This window comes from Megalops cyprinoides, chromosome 3, assembly GCF_013368585.1.
Source record: "Megalops cyprinoides isolate fMegCyp1 chromosome 3, fMegCyp1.pri, whole genome shotgun sequence".
Classification (NCBI taxonomy): Eukaryota; Metazoa; Chordata; class Actinopteri; order Elopiformes; family Megalopidae; genus Megalops; species Megalops cyprinoides.
Window position 1 is genome coordinate 21,826,209 of NC_050585.1, and position 20,016 is coordinate 21,846,224.

Sequence of the window (20,016 nt, forward strand, 5' to 3'; positions counted from 1 at the left end):
ATCCAAGGGGCCAGTGAGAGGGGGCTTATGGGAACACAAGTCCTCCAAGACACCTTAAGCTTCAGAAGCCCCTCGTGTCCAGAGCCTGGCGTTAGGCAGCACTGAAGTGCAGGAAGGGCCTGTACCTCCAGAGCGGCTTCCTCACATAACCTCTAAAACCACACTGAGCCGCTGGGAGTCTCCGTGTGTGAGCTGGGGCGCCCCGCACCTGCAGCCCCGATTAAATCCATTAGTTAATTAACTGGCTGCAGCTCAAAGCTGCGGCCGCTGAGAAAGAGAGCCGAAGGGCTGACGTGCTCTGTGGCCATTAACCACACCATTATCAAGCATGTTTAAATGCGTCACTCTCTCTCACACACACACACACACACACACACACACACACACACACACAGCCATGTGAAACCACAAACCTTCTTTTGTAATCTGATGACCGAAGTCCATTTCTTCTCCAAAAGACCCGCATACTTCTTATCTAACTCTTCATTCTGCAGAGAGGGAGGGAGAGAGGGAATACTCACTTTTGATGGTCCCTTTTGTCTCAGCATGAAAAATCCACTTGGAGATGGAAAAACTACAATAAAAAAGTGGTTCACATTTGCACAAGAGCTGGCTTTTAAACCCCACTCTGCTGGGACATCACATCACAACACATCACAGAGCATTCATTAACAGAAGACAGTTCATTGTTCACTGAAAACACGACAAAACTCAAAATTCTTTTTGACTCCACATGGGCAAACAAATCCCACCATACAAAGGAAAAACAGGAGAAAGAAAGAAATATAAAGGCTTGACTTTTAAAAGCCATTTACTTAACACACTTGTTTAAATAAAGAGTTTGGAAAAGGCTCCATTTACATATTTAACAGTGACACAACAAGAAAAATAAAAGACAAATGAAAAGGAGAAACTAGAATGTCCAGAAGGCAGAGCACTCAGAAGGCTGGGAGCAAGGAGTAAGGAGGTGTAGGAAGGTGTGAGGAGATATGAGGGGGTGTGGGGAGGTATAAGGAGGTGTGAGGGGTGTGGGAGCCGTGGCAGCTGAACGCCACCTCTAATCCTTCTCCCGCAGGCAAACAGCGTTCACTTACTCTGATTCAGAGCTGGTGGGCTGTGAAAAATCCCCAGAACCGCGGCCTGTGCCCCAGGGGCTGCTAGGAATGAAGCTCTGGCTTAACTGTGCTTGCTGACCCTTCCTACTGGGCTCTGCATGGCAGCGGTCTGACCATGCAGGGGAACTACTGTCTCAATTTCAATTACGCCCAACTCCACCCCCACCAAAAAATATAATTATAACATTATAGTTTCATTTCGGTTCCTCCCCAGCAGAGATAATGCTGAGACATCAATCAGCCAACCCTGTCAAATATCAGAGTCCATGTCAAGGACAGGTTAATGAGGAAGAGCAGTAATACTCAGCTCAATTCATCTACACTGAAAGAAATAAAGGCCGTCTGAACCAAACCCTGCGCTCTCTGTGACTGTGTGTGTATGGAGCTAGACTGTGTTGGAGACTCTGTGCTCTGTGACTGTGTGTGTATGGAGCCAGACTGTGTTGGAGACTCTGTGCTCTGTGACTGTGTGTGTATGGAGCCAGACTGTGTCGGAGACTCTGTGCTCTGTGACTGTGTGTGTATGGAGCTACACTGTGTCTGAGACTCTGTGCTCTGTGACTGTGTGTGTATGGAGCTAGACTGTGTCGGAGACTCTATGCTCTGTGACTGTGTGTGTATTGAGCCAGACTGTGTCTGAGACTCTGTGCTCTGTGACTGTGTGTGTATTGAGCCAGACTGTGTCTGAGACTCTGTGCTCTGTGACTGTGTGTGTATGGAGCCAGACTGTGGGAAGGACAGTGCTGGGAGGTGAGAGGGCCTGGCTGGGGGGGGGGGGGGGGGGGTGCGGCGCATATGGAGCGGCAGTCGGCCTGGCGACGGGGCACAGCCCCTAACTCCCCGACCCTCACAGTGCCAAAGCAGTGAACTGGCACCTGCCGCTCCCCCCCCCCCTCCTCAAAGGGAGAGACTGGTTCATATGAGCTAGTGATAGACAGTGCATAATGAAGTAGGCTCTCCTGTCCCTACTGACTGGCTCCTACAGTGACCCAAAGTTTCCCGAATTCCCCAGCATGGGAGGTGTAGCAAACCTGAGGGGCGTTCGAGAGGGAATGCCTACACGTGTCCAGGAGGGCAGAAGGAGGGCGGGCACGGAGCGAAAGGGAGGGGGTTTGACTCTACCAATCCAGTGAGCAAGTATGGACAGAAACACGCTTCATTCAAAGTTCCAAAACAAACTTGTTTTTGGGCAGCAGCAGACTGACTTAGGCAGGAACAAAGAGAGGTGTGCTGTGAACCGGGCCATTAAAAGGGGCCTCCTCCAGCGAGCTCACGCTTGGCTGTCAGAGCACATCCCCATCTACGCGTCTGATCTATAATTCATCGCGCTGCCGCTACGGAGGAAATGAAGCTTCGGAGCAGAGCGCGGCTGGCTCCCGAGCTGCTGGCTTTAGCTGCAGAGGCTTCGGGCCGCCTGAAAGGCCCTTTGTTCCGAGGCCGCCTCCACGCGCCTGTCAGTACCCAGATCGCTGATAAGGACTCGTCCGCGCCGCGACGGGCGTCCGCTAATTCGGGTACATCTTCAAACAGACGGACCGGCTGCATGCACCTGCTGACAGGCACGCGGTAATTAGCGTGCCGCGTGGCGCTAATCGGGCCCGTATGCGTTCAGCCGCTCGCGGCCCGCGCGACACCACACAAACGCGTAAGAGCGCAAGACGCAGGCTGTAAGAGAGAGCGTTAGGAAGACGGGAGTCACATCTTACCATGTCTAATTCTGCCTCCTTCTTGAAAACGGAGTAAGCCTCTTCATAGCCGTTGGAGCGTAGGTAATCGGCTATTGCTCGATTTCTGGAAAACAAAAGGCAGGCTAATTAGTTCCCTGGATACGCTGCCTGATTGTAGGTGTGATTGTGTGGAGACGGAGAAGGCATTAGTGAAGGATTTGCGCACCTCGGGCACACCTTACAGGGAGCAAAGTGAAAGAGGCCTGCTGGATTTAGGCTTCTAAACACCTGCAGGAGGTTCTCACTGGCACATTCTCACTGGAGAGGCTCACCACTTTAAGCCTGTATCAGCACACCACGCCAACATTCTCTGCCCTGTACTATGAATGCAGTCCTCAAAAATACAAAGGGCATTCCAACCCCTGTGAAAATTAACTGGGATTCCTCCTTCAGGTGGCTTTACATGTGTGTTTCCATTACACTGTCTGAGGAGGACAGCAGGAACATCCACATGCATCCAGCAAGTCCAGCTCTAACTCCCAATTCTACCAGCCATCATGATTTAAGAAATCAATGCTCTCATAATCTCCCCAGGGTGGAGTCCAGCATGCCTACTAGAACCGCAGCACTGGGAGCCTATCAAAGAGCAGTTTAATCTCTCAGATTCACATATGCATACATACACACCTGAGTCTGTGCAGAACTTACACTCGAGTTCATGTCAGATTTAGGAGTAGCTCTATTGCTTTGTACTTGGACCACATGCCGGCTAGGCAGGTAAGCAGACACACAGACACACACACACAGATAAATCACTTCCCACACATAATCACCCTTTCCCATGTATGAATGTATGTGTGGGTGTGTATAGGGTGGTTCATATACGCATCGGTATAAACAGTATTTGGCATTAGCCAACACCGCACTCAAACCTGCTCCCTACAGATTTCATGCGAGCAGCACCAGAGCACACCTGTAAAGGAGGTGGCATTAGGAGAAACTGCAGGAAAGCTTCAATCCTGCAGCGGAGAACAGGAGTTAGCATAGCGGCGGCAGCGGCGGCGGCAGCCCCAGGCGGCCCGGTCTCCGTACTGTGATGTTTATTAATGAGCTCGGAGCGCAGTCAGATGTGCCCACAGAGGAATGTCATCTTGTGACTGCGAGGACAATGGCCTCCCTCACAGCCGAGCCTCCATGCAGCATACGGAGGACAGTAAGAGCATCGTGCCGAAAACGCCTGGCCCGCCAGCACTGCCGGTACCACACAGTACCCACGCCCACAAACCACCTGGAGATCCCAGCATCTCTGCACCAAAAAAAAAAAAAAAAAACACCACAGACATACCTATATGGGGGAAACATGGACATGTTTACCATGTACACCAACAGGAGGCAGCACAACCTGGTCTTTCGTTGACCAGAGAAGGTCAAAAGGTCACAGGTGGGGGGCTCCTGGGTGGCTCAGTCAGTAAAAGGGCACTACGCACTATGCTATAGAGCACTATGGCCCGGGTTCGAACCCGACCGTGTCACTAGCCAACAGCGACCGGGAGCTCACAGGCGGAACAAATTGGCTCCGTTCTGCCGGGTATAGGGGTGGGTACTTCGGCCCATTAGCAGGAGGGCACATGCTTGTCCACGCTCTTCCAGATTGACAGTGGGAGTTATAACAGGACCGAACATCGATGATAACAAATTGGACAGAATTCGGGGAATTGGCCATTCCAAATTGGGGAGAAAACGGGAAAAAAAAAAACAGGTCACAGGTTCATTATGAGAATTCTTGCATTCTCCCAGCAATTAATCATTATCGCTATCATCATCACAGTCACACCCCTTTTCATTACTAGATGCCTTTATGCAACCTACATTCCTAATGCCAGCTCTGACCGCTACTCTACACTGCTGCCCTCAGTTCCAGAGCTCTAACCGCTACCCCGCACACTGCTGCCATCTCACTCCCCAGATCCCAGTCTGGAAAACCAGACTTAAAGACAGTTGCCAGCGAGCCCCTGATCAGCATCATTCTCCCCCAACAAAAGAAGAGAAGTGGGCAGACTGCAGTGAAGGTTATCTGAAGGTTATCTCTGAGGCAGCAGACAGAAGGGCTTTCGGGGAAAGCTAGGCAGTGTCTGCAAAATGAGGGGACCCACAGCTTTTTTATGCGTCCCTGTGAACCCGATCTCACCAAGCACATAACAGTGAAAGCAGACCTGGGAAGGCATACACACACACACACACACACACACACACACACACACACACACACACACCTTGTCCCGAAGATTCAGCACTGCAGAACCTTCCTGCTACCCTGCCTTATTTTGCAGCAGAAGTACATGTACACACACACACACACACACACAGAAACTGAGCGAGCCTTGGCTGTATTCTGGTTCCCATGGATACCAGCCCACAGCCAGACGAGTGGAGCAGCTCTCTGAGGAGCCTGAGTGGGCAGACGAGCCAGAGTCTGTGTCTCCCTCCAGATGGAGCGCAGTAAACACAGCATCTATAAGAGTGTGCTTCCATCAGAGGCACAGTACTTCAGCAAACCTGTGCTTCTGCACACGCGCACGCACCTTCATCACTGTGTGCCAGCTCCACGCTAATTACCAAACCAAAATCACAACTGAGGCAACTAGGTCACAGGCTGGCAAGCTGGGACGAGTCTCTCGAAACGGCAGCCGCCCCCTCTGGGGCGGGCGGCGGGAAAAGCGAAATTGCGTCTCTCGGCGGCGGCAGTATCCAGGGCTGCTGCGCGGCCGGCTTTGCTGCAGACGCCGCACCGAGAACAATAAACGGAGAACAGGGCGGGGTCAGCGGTAGGCAGCCAACTGCGAGAGAGAGGCATTACATCACCCCTCTCCAAGGAGACGGCCGCGCCACTCAATTGCTCGGGCCCGCGCCGCCTGCCACGGCTCTGTGTGCGTGTGCGCGCGCGCGCGGGTGTGCATGTGTGTGTGTGTCACTGCCGGCCTGCATCACTGCTTACATCACTTCCCCCCAATTCCTCCAACTCATCAGCTTCTAGGCTCTGCTACAAAACACAGGCCACCTTTTCACTAACATACAGCGCAGCCCACACTACAGACCACTGCATCACTAACACACAGCACACCCCACCCTGTAGACGCATGAGTATTGTACTGACACATTCCTCATTCATTATTAAAAATACACTCACCCACCACCCTATAGGCATGCTCTACTATATGAACACATTCCATATTCATTATAAACACACACCTTCTGCACAAACCCCCATACCCCTGTACGAATACACTCCACATTCATTCAGTCTTTATGAACACAGAGCACACATGTACACACTTTGATCCCCTCTCTTTCACATCAAACATCTCAGTGCTTCTGTGGCCATCTTCATGTGTGCTCTATATGATGTGGATTCAGTCCGTTTTTCTCTTGAAAGAGTGAATATTTTATGAGCTGGCTGCCGTCTATATTTAGCGTGTGACGTGCGAGTTTTTCCCCTCGGCTCCAGCGATTCTAACCTCAGAGGAGAGGACAGCCAGCGCAGCTCCAGCTCGGGGAATGGCCTCTCCATCCCCGCATGAAGGAAAACGCTACCGAAACGGAGACGATGAGCGCGACTAAGATCAAACCTGCCATCTCGCTTACGGGAACGCTCTCATGACACCGCAAAGAAACGCACTGAGAATGCAAACGAACCCGATGCTTTCAACAAACAGCTAACTGAGCGCCGTCCTGGCAGAACTCGACAGGCCACATTCTAACCCATCAGCTGACCACATTATGACATCACAGCATGCAAGACGCTGTGCTGGGGTCAGTGTTCATGCGCGTTCTGGGCTGTATGGGACAACCGAGAGCAGGAGATCCCACACGGCACTGACTGTGTCACAGTATCAGCTTAGGCTGGGTTACAGAGGCTTAAATCCCAGCAGGCGCCGGAGCGCTGACCTGAGGGCAGGGCGACAGACCCGTCTCACTGTCACATTAATTATTCCTGAAACGCACGGCAAGGTCAACTGAGGGTCCAACCTGGCACAGCCTGGGTCCAGAGCAAGCCACCCATCACACACCGACGGCAAACAGGTCTCATCCACTCACACCTGCCTAATTACTCTGAGACAGAACTGAGAGAGACAGATCACAGATCAGTCTCAAGTCCTTCTCGTCACTCTGGGATCTAGTGCTTAAGCAGAGGTAGACAGATCTCAGATCAGTCAGGCAAAGAAGAGAAGCAAGGGGTGAAACACAAGCAAGCCCTCTGCTCCTTAAATCAAGTGCATTTAATGACATGCGGATACAGATCTGACGAAGTCTTATAAAACACACAGGGCTGACGCCCCAAGAGCTGCTCTCTGTCATGTAAAATGAACCTCTGCTGCCAGTCTCCTGCACGCCGTCTGCGACCCTGCTCTGTTCCCACTCTGTGTTCATGGCTCCCTCGGCTACAGCAGCTTGGTGCACCGTCATTCGATCCCTTTCTGAAACCCGGGCTTAAGGAGGACCCATCCTATCACAGTGCACTCTATCCCTTCTGACAAAAGCAGGTCTCTCTCTCTCTCACTCACCACGCTCCCAGGAGATGGTGACAATCACTTTAAATAAAATGGACTTCTTCCACTTAGGATCAGATTAGAGGGAAACCGAGTGGGATTTATCTCTGACAGCAGGAGAATTCAGGCAGCCGCTCCCCCCACACTCTGTCACAATAGGAAACAAAAAATGGGAAAGGACACCTCCTCGTATTTAAGCCTTCTCTGGCATCCCCTTCCCTCCCCCCCCCCCCGCGCTGTGCACGCGTGTTAACCACGCTGCGGCAGCCGCGTTGACAGCGATGCCTCTCTTGGCGTGTGGCGCTGGACACGCGTGTTTGCACAGCATGTGAGGGTTGTTGTGCCAGCTGTCCATGCGGACGCTGAGACAGTGACCTTAAGGAGATTTTGCCTCGCCGACACGCCCATCTTAAGAAGCCCAGCCGGGCGAGGGGGCTTCTCAGAGAGAGGCTGGGCTTTGTTCTGCTGTCGGCTGTGAGAGTAAGACGCGCCCTGGAAACCGCGCCATCCCACTGCATGAAAAAGCAAAGGGGATCAACTCAGAGAGCTCCCATAGGAAGCATTAGATTACCATATTCAAAGGCCAGCTTAGACGCGGCAGTAAGTACGGAAGTCTTAAAGACAGTTTGGGGGGGGGGGGGGTGGGTGCGCACACAGGGATACAAACAGCCCACATTACACACATAGGGATACCGGCACCATACAGTCCACACACAGGGATACCTGTGGCCCACAGACCTACAGACCCGTTCTCCACACACATTTTAGTATGAATAATACAGAGCGTACTTCACTGACAGTATTATTCTGCAGTGGAGAGCTGAACACTGGGAATCAGTGTTTCTTTTTAGTAGAAAGGTTCTTTGCATCACATGATTTTTTTTTTTTATCTGAACAACTGAGGACAGACCCAGCGTCATACTGGAAGATGCCTGTGGGGTGGAAAGACCTTTCGCTAATTTGAATGTTGTCTATTGCTTTTTTTAATCAATTTATCTAGGAATTATCTTGTACCCTCTGAAAGATGAAAAATAAAAAACAATAAAACCAGCATAAAAACAATCGTTTCTTGTTTGGAGGGGTAAGCAGGAGATCGAAGCTTGGCACATGACAACTTTCCACCAAATAAAAATAGAAGGCGATCTTAAAGCAAAAGCGAGGCCAAGCAATCAGAGCAACTGCAAAGGCTTTTAAAGCCTTCAAAGCTGCGCCATGAAGTCAGAGTGTCTGGACCAGTCAGCCCAAAAAACAGACCTTAACCTCCCAACAAAACTACACTGGGAGAAGTAAAAACTCAAGATAAAAAACAATCATCATGTCAGCACGTGGTCACAAGACCACACAAAACAGGCAGTAGGTGGACTGCACAACACATCCTGCAGTCCTGTTGAACTGTGGGAAAATCAGGATGGCTAATTTGCATAAGGGTTAACGGTGAGAGCCATCACAGGGGAAACAATTACCGGTAATATGTTTTAAAACCCGAAAGCTCGTCACAGCAACTTGTCACACGCAATTTAAGGTTGATTAATTAATTATTCATCACTACTGTTCTGAATGGAGACACTTGCTCACATAGGCTTGTTCCAATCCCAGAGGAGCATTTTTCCTGAACAAGCTCAGCAGTGAGCTCAGTGCAGGTGCAGAGAACGGGCCTCTTCAGCCTGCGTATCGGACCGACTCGCGGTGATCACATGACCACCAGTGCTTTTTATTAGGTGTCACCCGATCCAGCCAGGTTACACTTGGAGGGAACACAGGAAACATACTGTTTACTATGTAAACATTTAATGAACACATTACTGGTACTAATTAGTGGCTTAGTAAGGCTCTTTGAAACAGCTAGAAAGCTGACATAAGTGTGAAAAACGAACAAGACTTCCATGTTGCTTGCTAGCATAGCACTTTGGTCAGAATATCAATGTTAGAAAAATGACAGACATTAATTCAAAACAAAACTAAAAATACTACAAATGCATTTTTTTTTTTACAATGACTTCTAAAACATTCCATCTTTTTTAGTTCCTGCTTACCCTGTGCACACATTAGACATTTATGTATTCATCAGTTTTTTATGGAACAAGAGCCCTTAAACCACAGTGAGAAGACTGAATAGTTAAAGCAGTTAAATAACTGTGTGAAAGAGAGCCCCATGGAAAGGTTATGGCTAATCAGCGGGATGTACAGCTGGTCACCCAGCCATCTTCTCATATTTCCCCCAGACAGTAACCAGCTCAATCAAGAGGGACACACCCCACAAGGAGTGTTTTCAAGGGAAAGCACTGACAGGACGATCTGTGAAGCCTTCTGCCGGTTTTACACCAAAGCCCTTTCAGATTGGACCAAGGGTGGAGCCCATTGTTCTGACCAATCAGACGCCTTTCATGTCACACTGAACACACAGACTGTCCACACAGCTCTCTCAAATTTGGTGGGACCAACAGACATTTCATCAATATCCTGCCTGTTATGCATTCCAGATATGGCAATTAACACTGTCTGCAATTCTTTCAGGCCTGCCGGAGAGTAGACCTAATTACAACAGGAAGCGCTTTAGTTTGCAATGATACACTTTGGCACACTTGACAGCAACTGAAAGAAACATCCAAGAGTTGATTAAAATGAATGTAGGGTGAATCTGAAATATTTAGCAGGTGCTGTGAAATATTCAGCATTTCTACAAGCCTTTCTGTAAACCCCAGAACACTGCTGAGTCTACACAGTAACTTGTGTCTACAGCTCAAAGGCTCCCAAACAGGCTCTCACGGATACACAGGTTAATGCCTATGGCTTCAAAGCCTTATTCCAGGTTAAACATGTGGATCGGTGGCCAATCCCGGCCCCTTCCCCAGGGAGAGCAGAGGCAGATGGATGCTTCTGCTGGATGCACGCCTGATTAAATCCTGGCTCCTGACCTGCGGAAGACACCCACAGGCGGGGCACCTCCAGGCAACGTGGCCAAGGAGTACCTTGGTGTTTCCACAAGTCTTTAAAGAAGTCTACCCTCTGTCTTCCGAACCACCTCAATCTCTCTGCTCAGAGGGCAAAGGTCACAGCCAATACTCCTGGAATGCAAAGCAGAATGCTTGGAGGGAAGGGGTACGGAGGGGGGCAGTAACAAATGATTCAGAGCTCAAATGGATGCATGTGTGCATGAGAGAGAGGCGAAAAGGGGGACGTGCTTGTGTGTGGGAGCGGCCACTGTCAGAGGACACCAATAGTCCTAATCAATACACCAGGCAGACGTAATCAATACATGCAGTGGCTATTACGGAGGACACCAGTGGGCACAATCAATACTGATGACTGGGACCCCTCCTAGGCGTGCTCATTGTTTCTTCTGCATCAACAAAAGGAGGGTCACTACGGCCCCACTCTGGCCATGTAAAGAAATCTGAAAAATGTTTGGTCAACGTGCTCTTCAGCACCGGCCATGGCACACACTGCCAAAAAAAGACAGCCAGACGCACAGTGGCTTACTCCTACCACACCTACTGGGGTTCCTCTCTCAAGTGTCACTGTCTGGCCATGAGGTCACAGCCCATTCTGCCACATGAGATCTGACTAAATGTCCCACACTGATGACCACACCAGTACAGCAGGCCTTCAGCATTGGGGACATTCTGAAGTTTACTGTTACTGGCTGAACGGCATTGCAGCATGTAGCAGAGTGGCAAGCTGATCATCTGGTAGCCACCCAGTTCACATCTTCTGTGATTTGCTAAATGGCTATATAAGGTACGACTGTGCATAACTAATGTCAGCTGGTGAGACAGCAGGTTAGCAGCTCTTCTGAGCTGAAAGCAACTAAAACGTAGCTAGGCAGTTATACAGCACCCTCACTAGTTTGGTTTGGTGTGATACAGGTAGTTTTAAAAGCATTTAACTCCTGAGCATTCAAACACGATGGCAGATAGCGATTCTAAACTGCACTGATTGGGAATACTGCAGTTGTTTTTGGTTCAATGCTTACTTGGGGCAACACAGTGCCTGTTACACAAGGGCTTCTAGCTTAAACACTGGGTCAAGATGCTGAACAAGGTGTCCTGACAGCAGTTTCACGGAGTATAACCCAAACTAATTGGCAAACATGTCCCGTTAAGCACAGGGCAAACCGCTCAGAACACAAAGGCCAAAGGGCAGCTTGTGACGTACAGCAGCTTATACACCTACACCTCAGGCAGTGAAAGCCACATGACACAAGCTGTGGAGCAGATAAACACAGCCTTATAGGTGTGCTGACTCCCCAAACCCTCCTGATGCTCAGAGGTCCACTACGCGAAACAGTCCCTGAACCCAAGTACCTACCTTTGCTTGTCCGAATAATCAAACGGTGTGCTGATGACCATACATATCAGGAGTAGACATTTTGCATACAATCCAACACTTAAATGTAAACATAACGCAATCATTAACGGTGTGTGTGAACTCAACGGAGGGACAAGAATGACAGGCCAGTCCATGCACACACCTGCCACAGCCATTGAAGAGAGAGGACAGGTGAGTATACAGGCTTCAGCTTTCACTTTGCATAGCAGAACAGAGAGGTTAAAGAGAAATATATGCGATACATTAAGAACACTTTCATTCAGAGGGATATGTACACAGGGACATGTATCCACTACTTGCGTTCTTTATGACTGTGGTGCATGGACTGCTTCTGTGACTGTGCGCATGCAGGTGAGGAACACCAGTTTATGAATGAACTGCTGAGAAATGCCGGCACAGAGCATTTGATGTTTCTTGGGCTTCAAAGGGATCCCTGGAGTATTGACTGCATCTTAAGAATGTTTGCTAATAACTGCTTGCTAACACAGTGACAGGCTTGGATGGAAATTCAACAGAACCAGAAGGGGAAACTGTTCATATGAGGTGTGCAACATCAGGAACAGAGGTACACAGTACATCTCGGTGTGTACTGGCCTGATGGCAGACTAATAGGACACACCTTACCCAGTGTGTCACTCTTCCACTGTTATAAGTTGTACATAAGTTGTAAGTTGTAATAGAGCAGGCTGGTATATACACTCAGAGAGAATGGGGAGACTGCTTCTGCTCTTTGAAAAAAGCTGCCTGAATGCCTGGAATTCATCAGATCCAGTAAGACTCTATCCTATCCCAAACACCTGATCCAGAATCCTTATCTGTCCTAATTCCTTATCCCAAATCCTTATCTGTCCTATTGTGTGGAAATGTTGGAAACTGATCTTGGATCAGTGCTTGTGTGCACAGTTTACACCAGGTAGCAGAACTAACCATGTGTCTGGCTGGCTGAAACTGTGTGCATTCACGTGAGCGTGAGGAGGTTAGACTCACAATTCGTCTCTTTGTCTCTGTGACAGCACCATGGTGGCCGCAGGCGAGGGCGAGGGTGAGGGCTGGGCAGCGGCTGCTGTCTCCCAGGCAGGCGATCGCTGGTCTAACGCAGGCTCGGGGTTCACAGGAAGAGCGCCGCTCTGTGGCTAGCTGCAGGTATCACACTCTCACCCAAATCCCACTCCAGGAACGAGAACTCAGAGGCAGCCTGCAGACACTCAATCAGCTCTGCCTTTCATCTGCGGAGAGAGCCGAGAGAGACACAGTCAGCTTCAGCATCATTACATAGTGAGAGAGCCGAGAGAGACACAGTCAGCTTCAGCATCATTACATAGTGAGAGAGCCGAGAGAGACACAGTCAGCTTCAGCATCATTACATAGTGAGAGAGCCGAGAGAGACACAGTCAGCTTCAGCATCATTACATAGTGAGAGCCGAGAGAGAGACAGTCAGCTTCAGCATCATTACATAGTGAGAGAGCCGAGAGAGACACAGTCAGCTTCAGCATCATTACATAGTGAGAGAAGAGAGAGAGACTCAGCTTCAGCATTATTACATAGTGAGAGAAGAGAGACACAGTCAGCTTCAGCATCATTACATAGTGAGAGAAGAGAGAGAGACTCAGCTTCAGCATCATTACATAGTGAGTGAGCCGAGAGAGACACAGTCAGCTTCAGCATCATTACATAGTGAGAGAAGAGAGAGAGAGACTCAAGCTTCAGCTTCAACACATAACCTAACAACACTGTCAGTCAGCTTCAGCATCACCACAAAGAGTGTGAGAGAGATCAAATGAGGGAAAGAAGATGCAAGCTCCTCTGACCCTGCACAAGCACAGGGATCAAACACTGTGCTGCAGCCTTAACACACCTTTCAACACGCCGACAAGCGACATGTGCTCTCATATTCAAATTCAGTTATGTTCATAAGCAACTTCAAATAGCACTGGGAAAAAAGGCCTGACAATGGACTGATAATGTTAGAACTGAATCTTAGAGTGCTGAGAGCTAGTTTTGAGCAATTTACCCAATTAATTACTGTCCAAGCAAAAGAGTCTTTGATGTCACTGCCTCCCTGAATGCAAGTTTAGAGCTGATCAGGTACTCTGTAACTCACAGCCTGTCTCCTGATGCCCCGCCCTGTCCCCGTCCTGCCTTGGGACCCTTGGGGAACCCCAGAGAATATCTGAACTGAAATTCAGAAATCCCCTATAATTCCAGATTCCCCCCTGAAATTTCACATTACTCAGAAATGTAGGGACCATCTACACACAACCACCCAGTAAAGTCTATTCCCAGCACACAGATAAATGAGAGAGCCACCAGGACATGCCCAATTCAAAGCATAAGCTTCAGGAGAAAGAGCATCATGTAGAATTTTAGCGCATCACGCTCAAGGAAAAAAGCCACAGCTAAAGAGTAGAGCCGCCACGCTTTCCTTTAAGACACTGAAGGGCAACAGAAGCGCTGAACAAACACAACGTGGAGTAAACCCTTGGATCTGGTAGCACTTGGGGTCAGCTGCTGTAAGCTGCTTTTCCTACCTGGAGTTACAGATCAGCTCCAAGCCCCCCGAGAGGGCAGGGCCCACCGCTGTCATTACTGCGCTTGGACCACCTGTTGCTTATCACTATGCAAGTGTGTCATTCTGCCAGCTCTCACATGCAGGTGTAGCCCACTTTGAAAACAGCGCCTGCAAAGCATAATTCCAGTCCTTATCAGGGCTGGACTTTCATACTTCCCAGGTTGGCATGTCTGAGCGTCGCTCCCCGCAACCTCTGAACAGTGACATCATCACTGGTGTGATTCTGACACGAGGCTCTCCATGCAGGGCGCTGGCATGGCAAAGACGACGGGGATCAAAGGTCACAGGAGTGAAAGCAGAGCAAAGCTTATTCCACTGCGCTTACAATAAAAGCTCAGCAGCAGCCTTTAACAGCAGGAGGGCTGGGGCTGGGGGGCTGGAAGAGCCACGCCCTGCACATGCTGGGCTCCCATAATGCACTGCAGCGCACAGCGTCATTGGCCAGGCATTCAGCAGAACCACACAAACACCTCCTTTTACAAGGTGGTCCCGCTGAATGCCTGGCACAGAGGCACAGATTTTGGATGTGTCAGGGGAGACGTTGCCGGGCAGCGTGGTATTGTGGTTTCGGCTCAGGCTAACCAGAGGGTAGTGGGTGGGGAGGGTGTAACCTCAGGAGCCCCACTAATTCACTATGTCACACTAAAAGCACGGGATTCTAACGAAAACTAAAACACAGCGTTCCAGCGGCCTAGACCTCTCCCCCGTGGGACAGGGCACATAACCTGAAGGCAGTAGGTTTGATTGCCAGGCGAGGCTCCAGGAGACCCAGGTGGAGAACGCAGAGAAAGGAAAGCCATTCCAGCACAATCAGATTCACGCTATCAATCCAAGCTAAGTCTTACTTCAGAGTTAAACCACAGATATTCAATTTTCTGGGCTGATATTTGGCTCCACACATCCTCACTGAAGCTAACAGTGTTCTGATTTGTTACCATATTATGCATGTTGACGTCAGGCGAGGAGAGTATTGTGGACAGACCCGGAACCTCCCGTTACCAACAGGAACCTCCTATACAATAAAGCACGCAAGCAAAACAGCAGCCAGCTTTATTTATAGCCAGTGAACAGAATACCTGTGGCTAAACTAAGGCTCATCGGCTGGCGCGGCTGCACATCCTCATGGACGACGGCAAAAGGGTCATAATGGCCCCATATCAGCCGTCTCCCTGCACCCTGCAGAACTGGCATTTCTTCCACAGACAGTCCCAAACACAGCGCTGTTTCAGACCAGGGCGGCGAGCATTTTCTCAGCAGCCATCTGCTAGCGCGCAGCAAAGCCACGGAGAGCCTCTGCCAATCATCAGCCCACCCAGCGGTGCCAAAAGGCGAGCGACGGGGCTGGGGTCTGCACGCGGGACGGGCGCTAACGTGATTAGAGACGGCCTGTCTGCTGCAATCGCACTCCAAAGAAGAGAATGCTGCTGAATTCACACATTAAGCCAACACGCTTCCAGGTCGTGCAGACAGCCTCTCCTTCACCACAGCACTGAGCCGGCTACACATCGCCATCCCGCACAGCTCGCTTTGCCAGAGAGCTTTGGCACAAATAATTTAAACAGCTTTCCAATGGATGCATAATGGATTAGTATCACATATCTGGCTGCTTCGGTCCAACTGCACCGCTTTACGCGTTAGGTTTCTTCCCCCCAAGCACAGTAGGAATAAAATTAAATATATCTATTAGGCTGGTTGTTCGCTGAGGCTAAGGGTCGGCCAGCCAGAACAAACTTGTTGAGCGGAGTGTATTTATACCCAACACAAACCACAGAGCCTGTGTGCAGACTCACACTCTCTACAGTGAGATATGAAAAAAAACCACAGGAATGTTACTGCTTGTCTAGCAGCGGGCTTACTGTACAAGTCTCACGCTGACCACCACAGGAAATAATATAGAATAATACTAATGAACGTCCAAGTTACTGCTATGGTGTCAGATGCCCTCTGCCAGCTCCTCTCCTGCTCCCTCACCACTGGCCCACAGGGCAGCGCGAGCCGAGACCGAGGAAAGCAAGCGCAGTCGCAGCCGGCATCAAGAGCCACCCTACAGAACCGCCGTGACAACCAGCCCATAATACACACACACACACACACACAGCAAGGGAGCTGATAGGTACAGTGTGACCAATAAGGAGAGAACATTCCCACAATGCCTTTGAGTAGCCTGAATCATCAGTATGAAACGTCTGCCCCTGGCCTAACCATCGTTCACAATCACAGTGCATAATCACAGAACAGTGCCAACCCGAACTCACTCTAACCATGACGCAGACGCTAGGGGGAGAAAACATGATGTGCTCCGTTCTTCTAAAGAACAATACAATTCCTTGACTGGTTTGTTTGGGGAAAGCTTTCACAGCGAGCTTTGACAGTACCCATCTCACATCAAATCTGAAGGATTCCCACGCTGGGATTTAACAGGATAAACCCATGTAATGCACCTTGCTCAAAAGAACTGCAGACAAGAGCCTGCCTTCTGCTTGCTCCTAAACGGACAGAACCGTGAGGAGCTTCGAGGCAGCAGCAAATAATCAGGACAGCCCTGTGCTGAAGCAACCAGAGAGACGGAAGAAAATCCAAACTGAGGGACAATCTGAAGGTGCACAATGGCAAGTAGCCAGCTTTGCCCGTAGCCAAGTACAAGTCTTCAGACCCTCCAAAAATTTAAAGTAGTGCCGTGGTCTCTCTCGGAAAGTGGTGAAGCACACATACAGGAGGAACAGCTGAAGCAGACCTGACACAATGATCATAACAATGCATATCAACTTACCATGGCAGTCACACAAAAATCAAACAATCTATTCAGAAGAACTATTTCAGCATTGGAAGGAACTTTATGAATTCAAGCTGGTGGGGAAAAAGGAAATAAAAACAGTATACTGATCCTGTGTTCATTCTGGTACCTTTAGCACATGCCAACCATTTCACTTAATTTTTTAAAAAATATCACTGTCTCTGGAAAAGGAAATACTGGCAAAGGTTACAGAAGAAAGCACTAACACATTTGAAAGGTTTCAGAGAAATGTGAGGAAGTTAAACATGTTTTTACTCATAACAAAGGGCTGCTGTGAGGGGCTGGGGGTGTTTTTAAAGCTCCAGGTCCTCAGGTCACAGCATCGCTGAGGACCCCCCCCCCCCAAAGGATTACAGCGAGGTCTCCGTTCGGAGGGCAAGGGGGGCCTGTTTTTACAGAAACAGAGCTTCAACAGCATGTATTTAAGCCTTTCCATTTAATCCTACTTAACTTGTTCATATGGAATCAGCATAACGCATTTCCTATGTACCCATGTCAAACCTTCCCTCCCTGATTGTAAATAAAGGCAACAGGGCTTAGATGTCGTCTGGGGCAGAGGCCTTTAAATGCAGCCCTAGGCAGCGACATTCCTTACAGGTACATAGGATAATAGGTGTACTCCCTCTGCTCTAGCAGCCTATCAATTTCTTCCAGAGAAATGGAAAACAATATTTACAATATAATGCATTTTGTCATTAAAGTTCTATCAATTTACGAGGAAAAAAATGGATAAAGGGAAGAACAGTGCCACAAAGTCCAAATCAAACAATTCAGAATTATTAAACATTCAAAGTAAAACAGAATTTGTTTGACTGGATTGCTTTCTTTGTATAAAAAGGTTAGTACTGGTTTCAGTCCTGTGGGTGGGATATCTGCTGCCGATCAGGAACACAACAAGAATCAGTGCTGAAATGATCTGCCATGTGACTTGTGATGCGTTTTCCAAGACACAAGAATAGAGGGGATGTGAGGTTTTAGAAATAAAGCGCAGGGACTCTTCACAGCTACAGAACGACACAAGTGGGCAAAGCATGCATGAACAACCCTGAAAAGGCCTTCATCTGTCGCACCAGATCCCTGGATCACCAGGCCTTCAGTGACAGCCCTCACTCAATCTGCCGTCTTGGCCCCAAACCTTCCACTGCAGTCGCTGCCACCCACCAGCACACACACGAACTTCGCTATCTGACAACGCCTAAGCGATTCAAATGAACAAACTTCGGGCCGAATGCTACAAACGTCTCGGGCCTCAATAAAGCGAGTGTTGCCGTTTTATTCACCGCAGGATCGGGTTCCTTCAGATATCCGGGCTTCTACCATTAAACGTGCTGCCTGGAGTATGATTAGTCCAAGCAGGAAGCAGATTCTCGATCGATATATTAGCTTATATAATGAGCCATGACGTCGGTGGACTTTGTTCAGTGCTATTTTCACATCGTTGCATTCAACCTGTCCACCATACATTACGTTACTGTGCTAACCGCTCATAAGAGGGAATATAAATGTCACGCCTTCGCAAAAGCACATGTCTTTGGACTATTTATTACTTATTTGACGGACAATTGCGACTTACAAAGCCATTATGGAAAGATGAAAGACTCCTGTAATATACATTTAATGTAACAACACAGATACAGAATAGACTAACATGTGAATGCTGCCCGCACACTGCTCCAATACTGCCAAAAAGCATACACCTGCAAACAGAATGTATACAACCACCGCCACATGTGGAAACGACACATTATTCGAAACGTACATTCGCTTCTGCATTAACTACCGTTAGTACCGAATGCCAACAATACTCGGAATACCCGACCCTCGGCCATAGTGAAAATAAAACTGTTATGATATGAGTAAATGAAAGCTAGTCTTGGCAACCAAAACGAATTTGTTGCCGAGACCAGCGAAAAGACCGAGAGAGCAGTGACTGGTCACTTTCGGAGAAGATCGTCGCAATCCGCCCTGCAGTAAAAACAGGCACATTTGTACGCTTTCTCCCTTTGCAATCAAAGCTACTGCTTGCTCCACCCAGAACACTGCGATCTGAGCACTGCTTTATGATATCATACAGATTTCAATCCAAGAAACAGCGAGTGGACAGAAGATGAAAAAACAGCCGTTTACCCTCATCGCCCGCATCCAGTTTCTTGTTTTTTTTCCAATGCGTGCTGCCTGCTCCACCCTGATTCGTGCGCGGTAGCTGCTGTTGCTAACGTTAGCTAATAGCCGGCGACAGCTCAACCTGAGATATGACGGAGCTGGCCAAAATGCTACCATACTCAATACCAAACCAAATACCCAATCCTACTTAATCAAATGGCAAAGACGACCTCTATTTAATCCATATTTTTAAAAATATGTTGATATTCAAATTGTATCGTATTAGCTGAGGGTAACCGCACACAGGTATTCAAAATGCTCGCAGCCCTGTCCTATTTTTCATAATAAACACAGGCTAGCTGGCTAACTACATTTTCAGAAACATTTAGGTATTAGACACTAGCTCATTATTACACTACAAACAGCAATGGTGCTTCATTTGAGAAAAAAAATGGAAGCACTACACTGATGTTTCGTTATATTACTGGATAGGTAATCAGGCTAGCTAACTAAACAAACAGTCGCCAGCAATATTTCGTCATCGTGGTTTTTGAATAACGGATTGGAGAACTCTCCATCCTAACATGCATTTTATTTTAGGAGAAGAATACCGAATATTCCGAGAGAAAGCCATCAATTATGTGTCGTACGCCATATGACAGGCGGTGAATATTTCACAGTATTAAATAAACCCTAGTTCTCTGAGAAACGTCCACAGTAAAAGCAACCCGTTCAAGGTCGGAGGAGAATCACCAATCTGAAACATTCCAAGTCCAGCACAGTTAACGTCAGGCACAATTGTGAGAGGCAATATACCAACCTAGCCAACAGGTTTCAAAGAAATAACCTGAGCAATACACCACAAGAAACCATTTAGGTAACTCGCTAGCT

General features: G+C 48.7%; 1 protein-coding gene across 1 annotated transcript in view; it reads right to left on the minus strand.

Moving 5' to 3' along the window:
- The window catches only part of LOC118774348 (lissencephaly-1 homolog A), a 30,925-nt gene that overhangs the window by 9,609 nt on the left and 1,300 nt on the right, over window positions 1–20,016 (minus strand). The window contains exons 2-4 of the mRNA XM_036523667.1: window positions 12,646–12,884; window positions 2,822–2,906; window positions 414–488 (exon numbers count right to left, since the gene is read on the minus strand). Of these exons, the coding sequence (XP_036379560.1) occupies window positions 414–488; window positions 2,822–2,906; window positions 12,646–12,677 (192 nt within the window). The 5' untranslated portion in view covers window positions 12,678–12,884. The remainder of the gene's footprint in view (window positions 1–413; window positions 489–2,821; window positions 2,907–12,645; window positions 12,885–20,016) is intronic.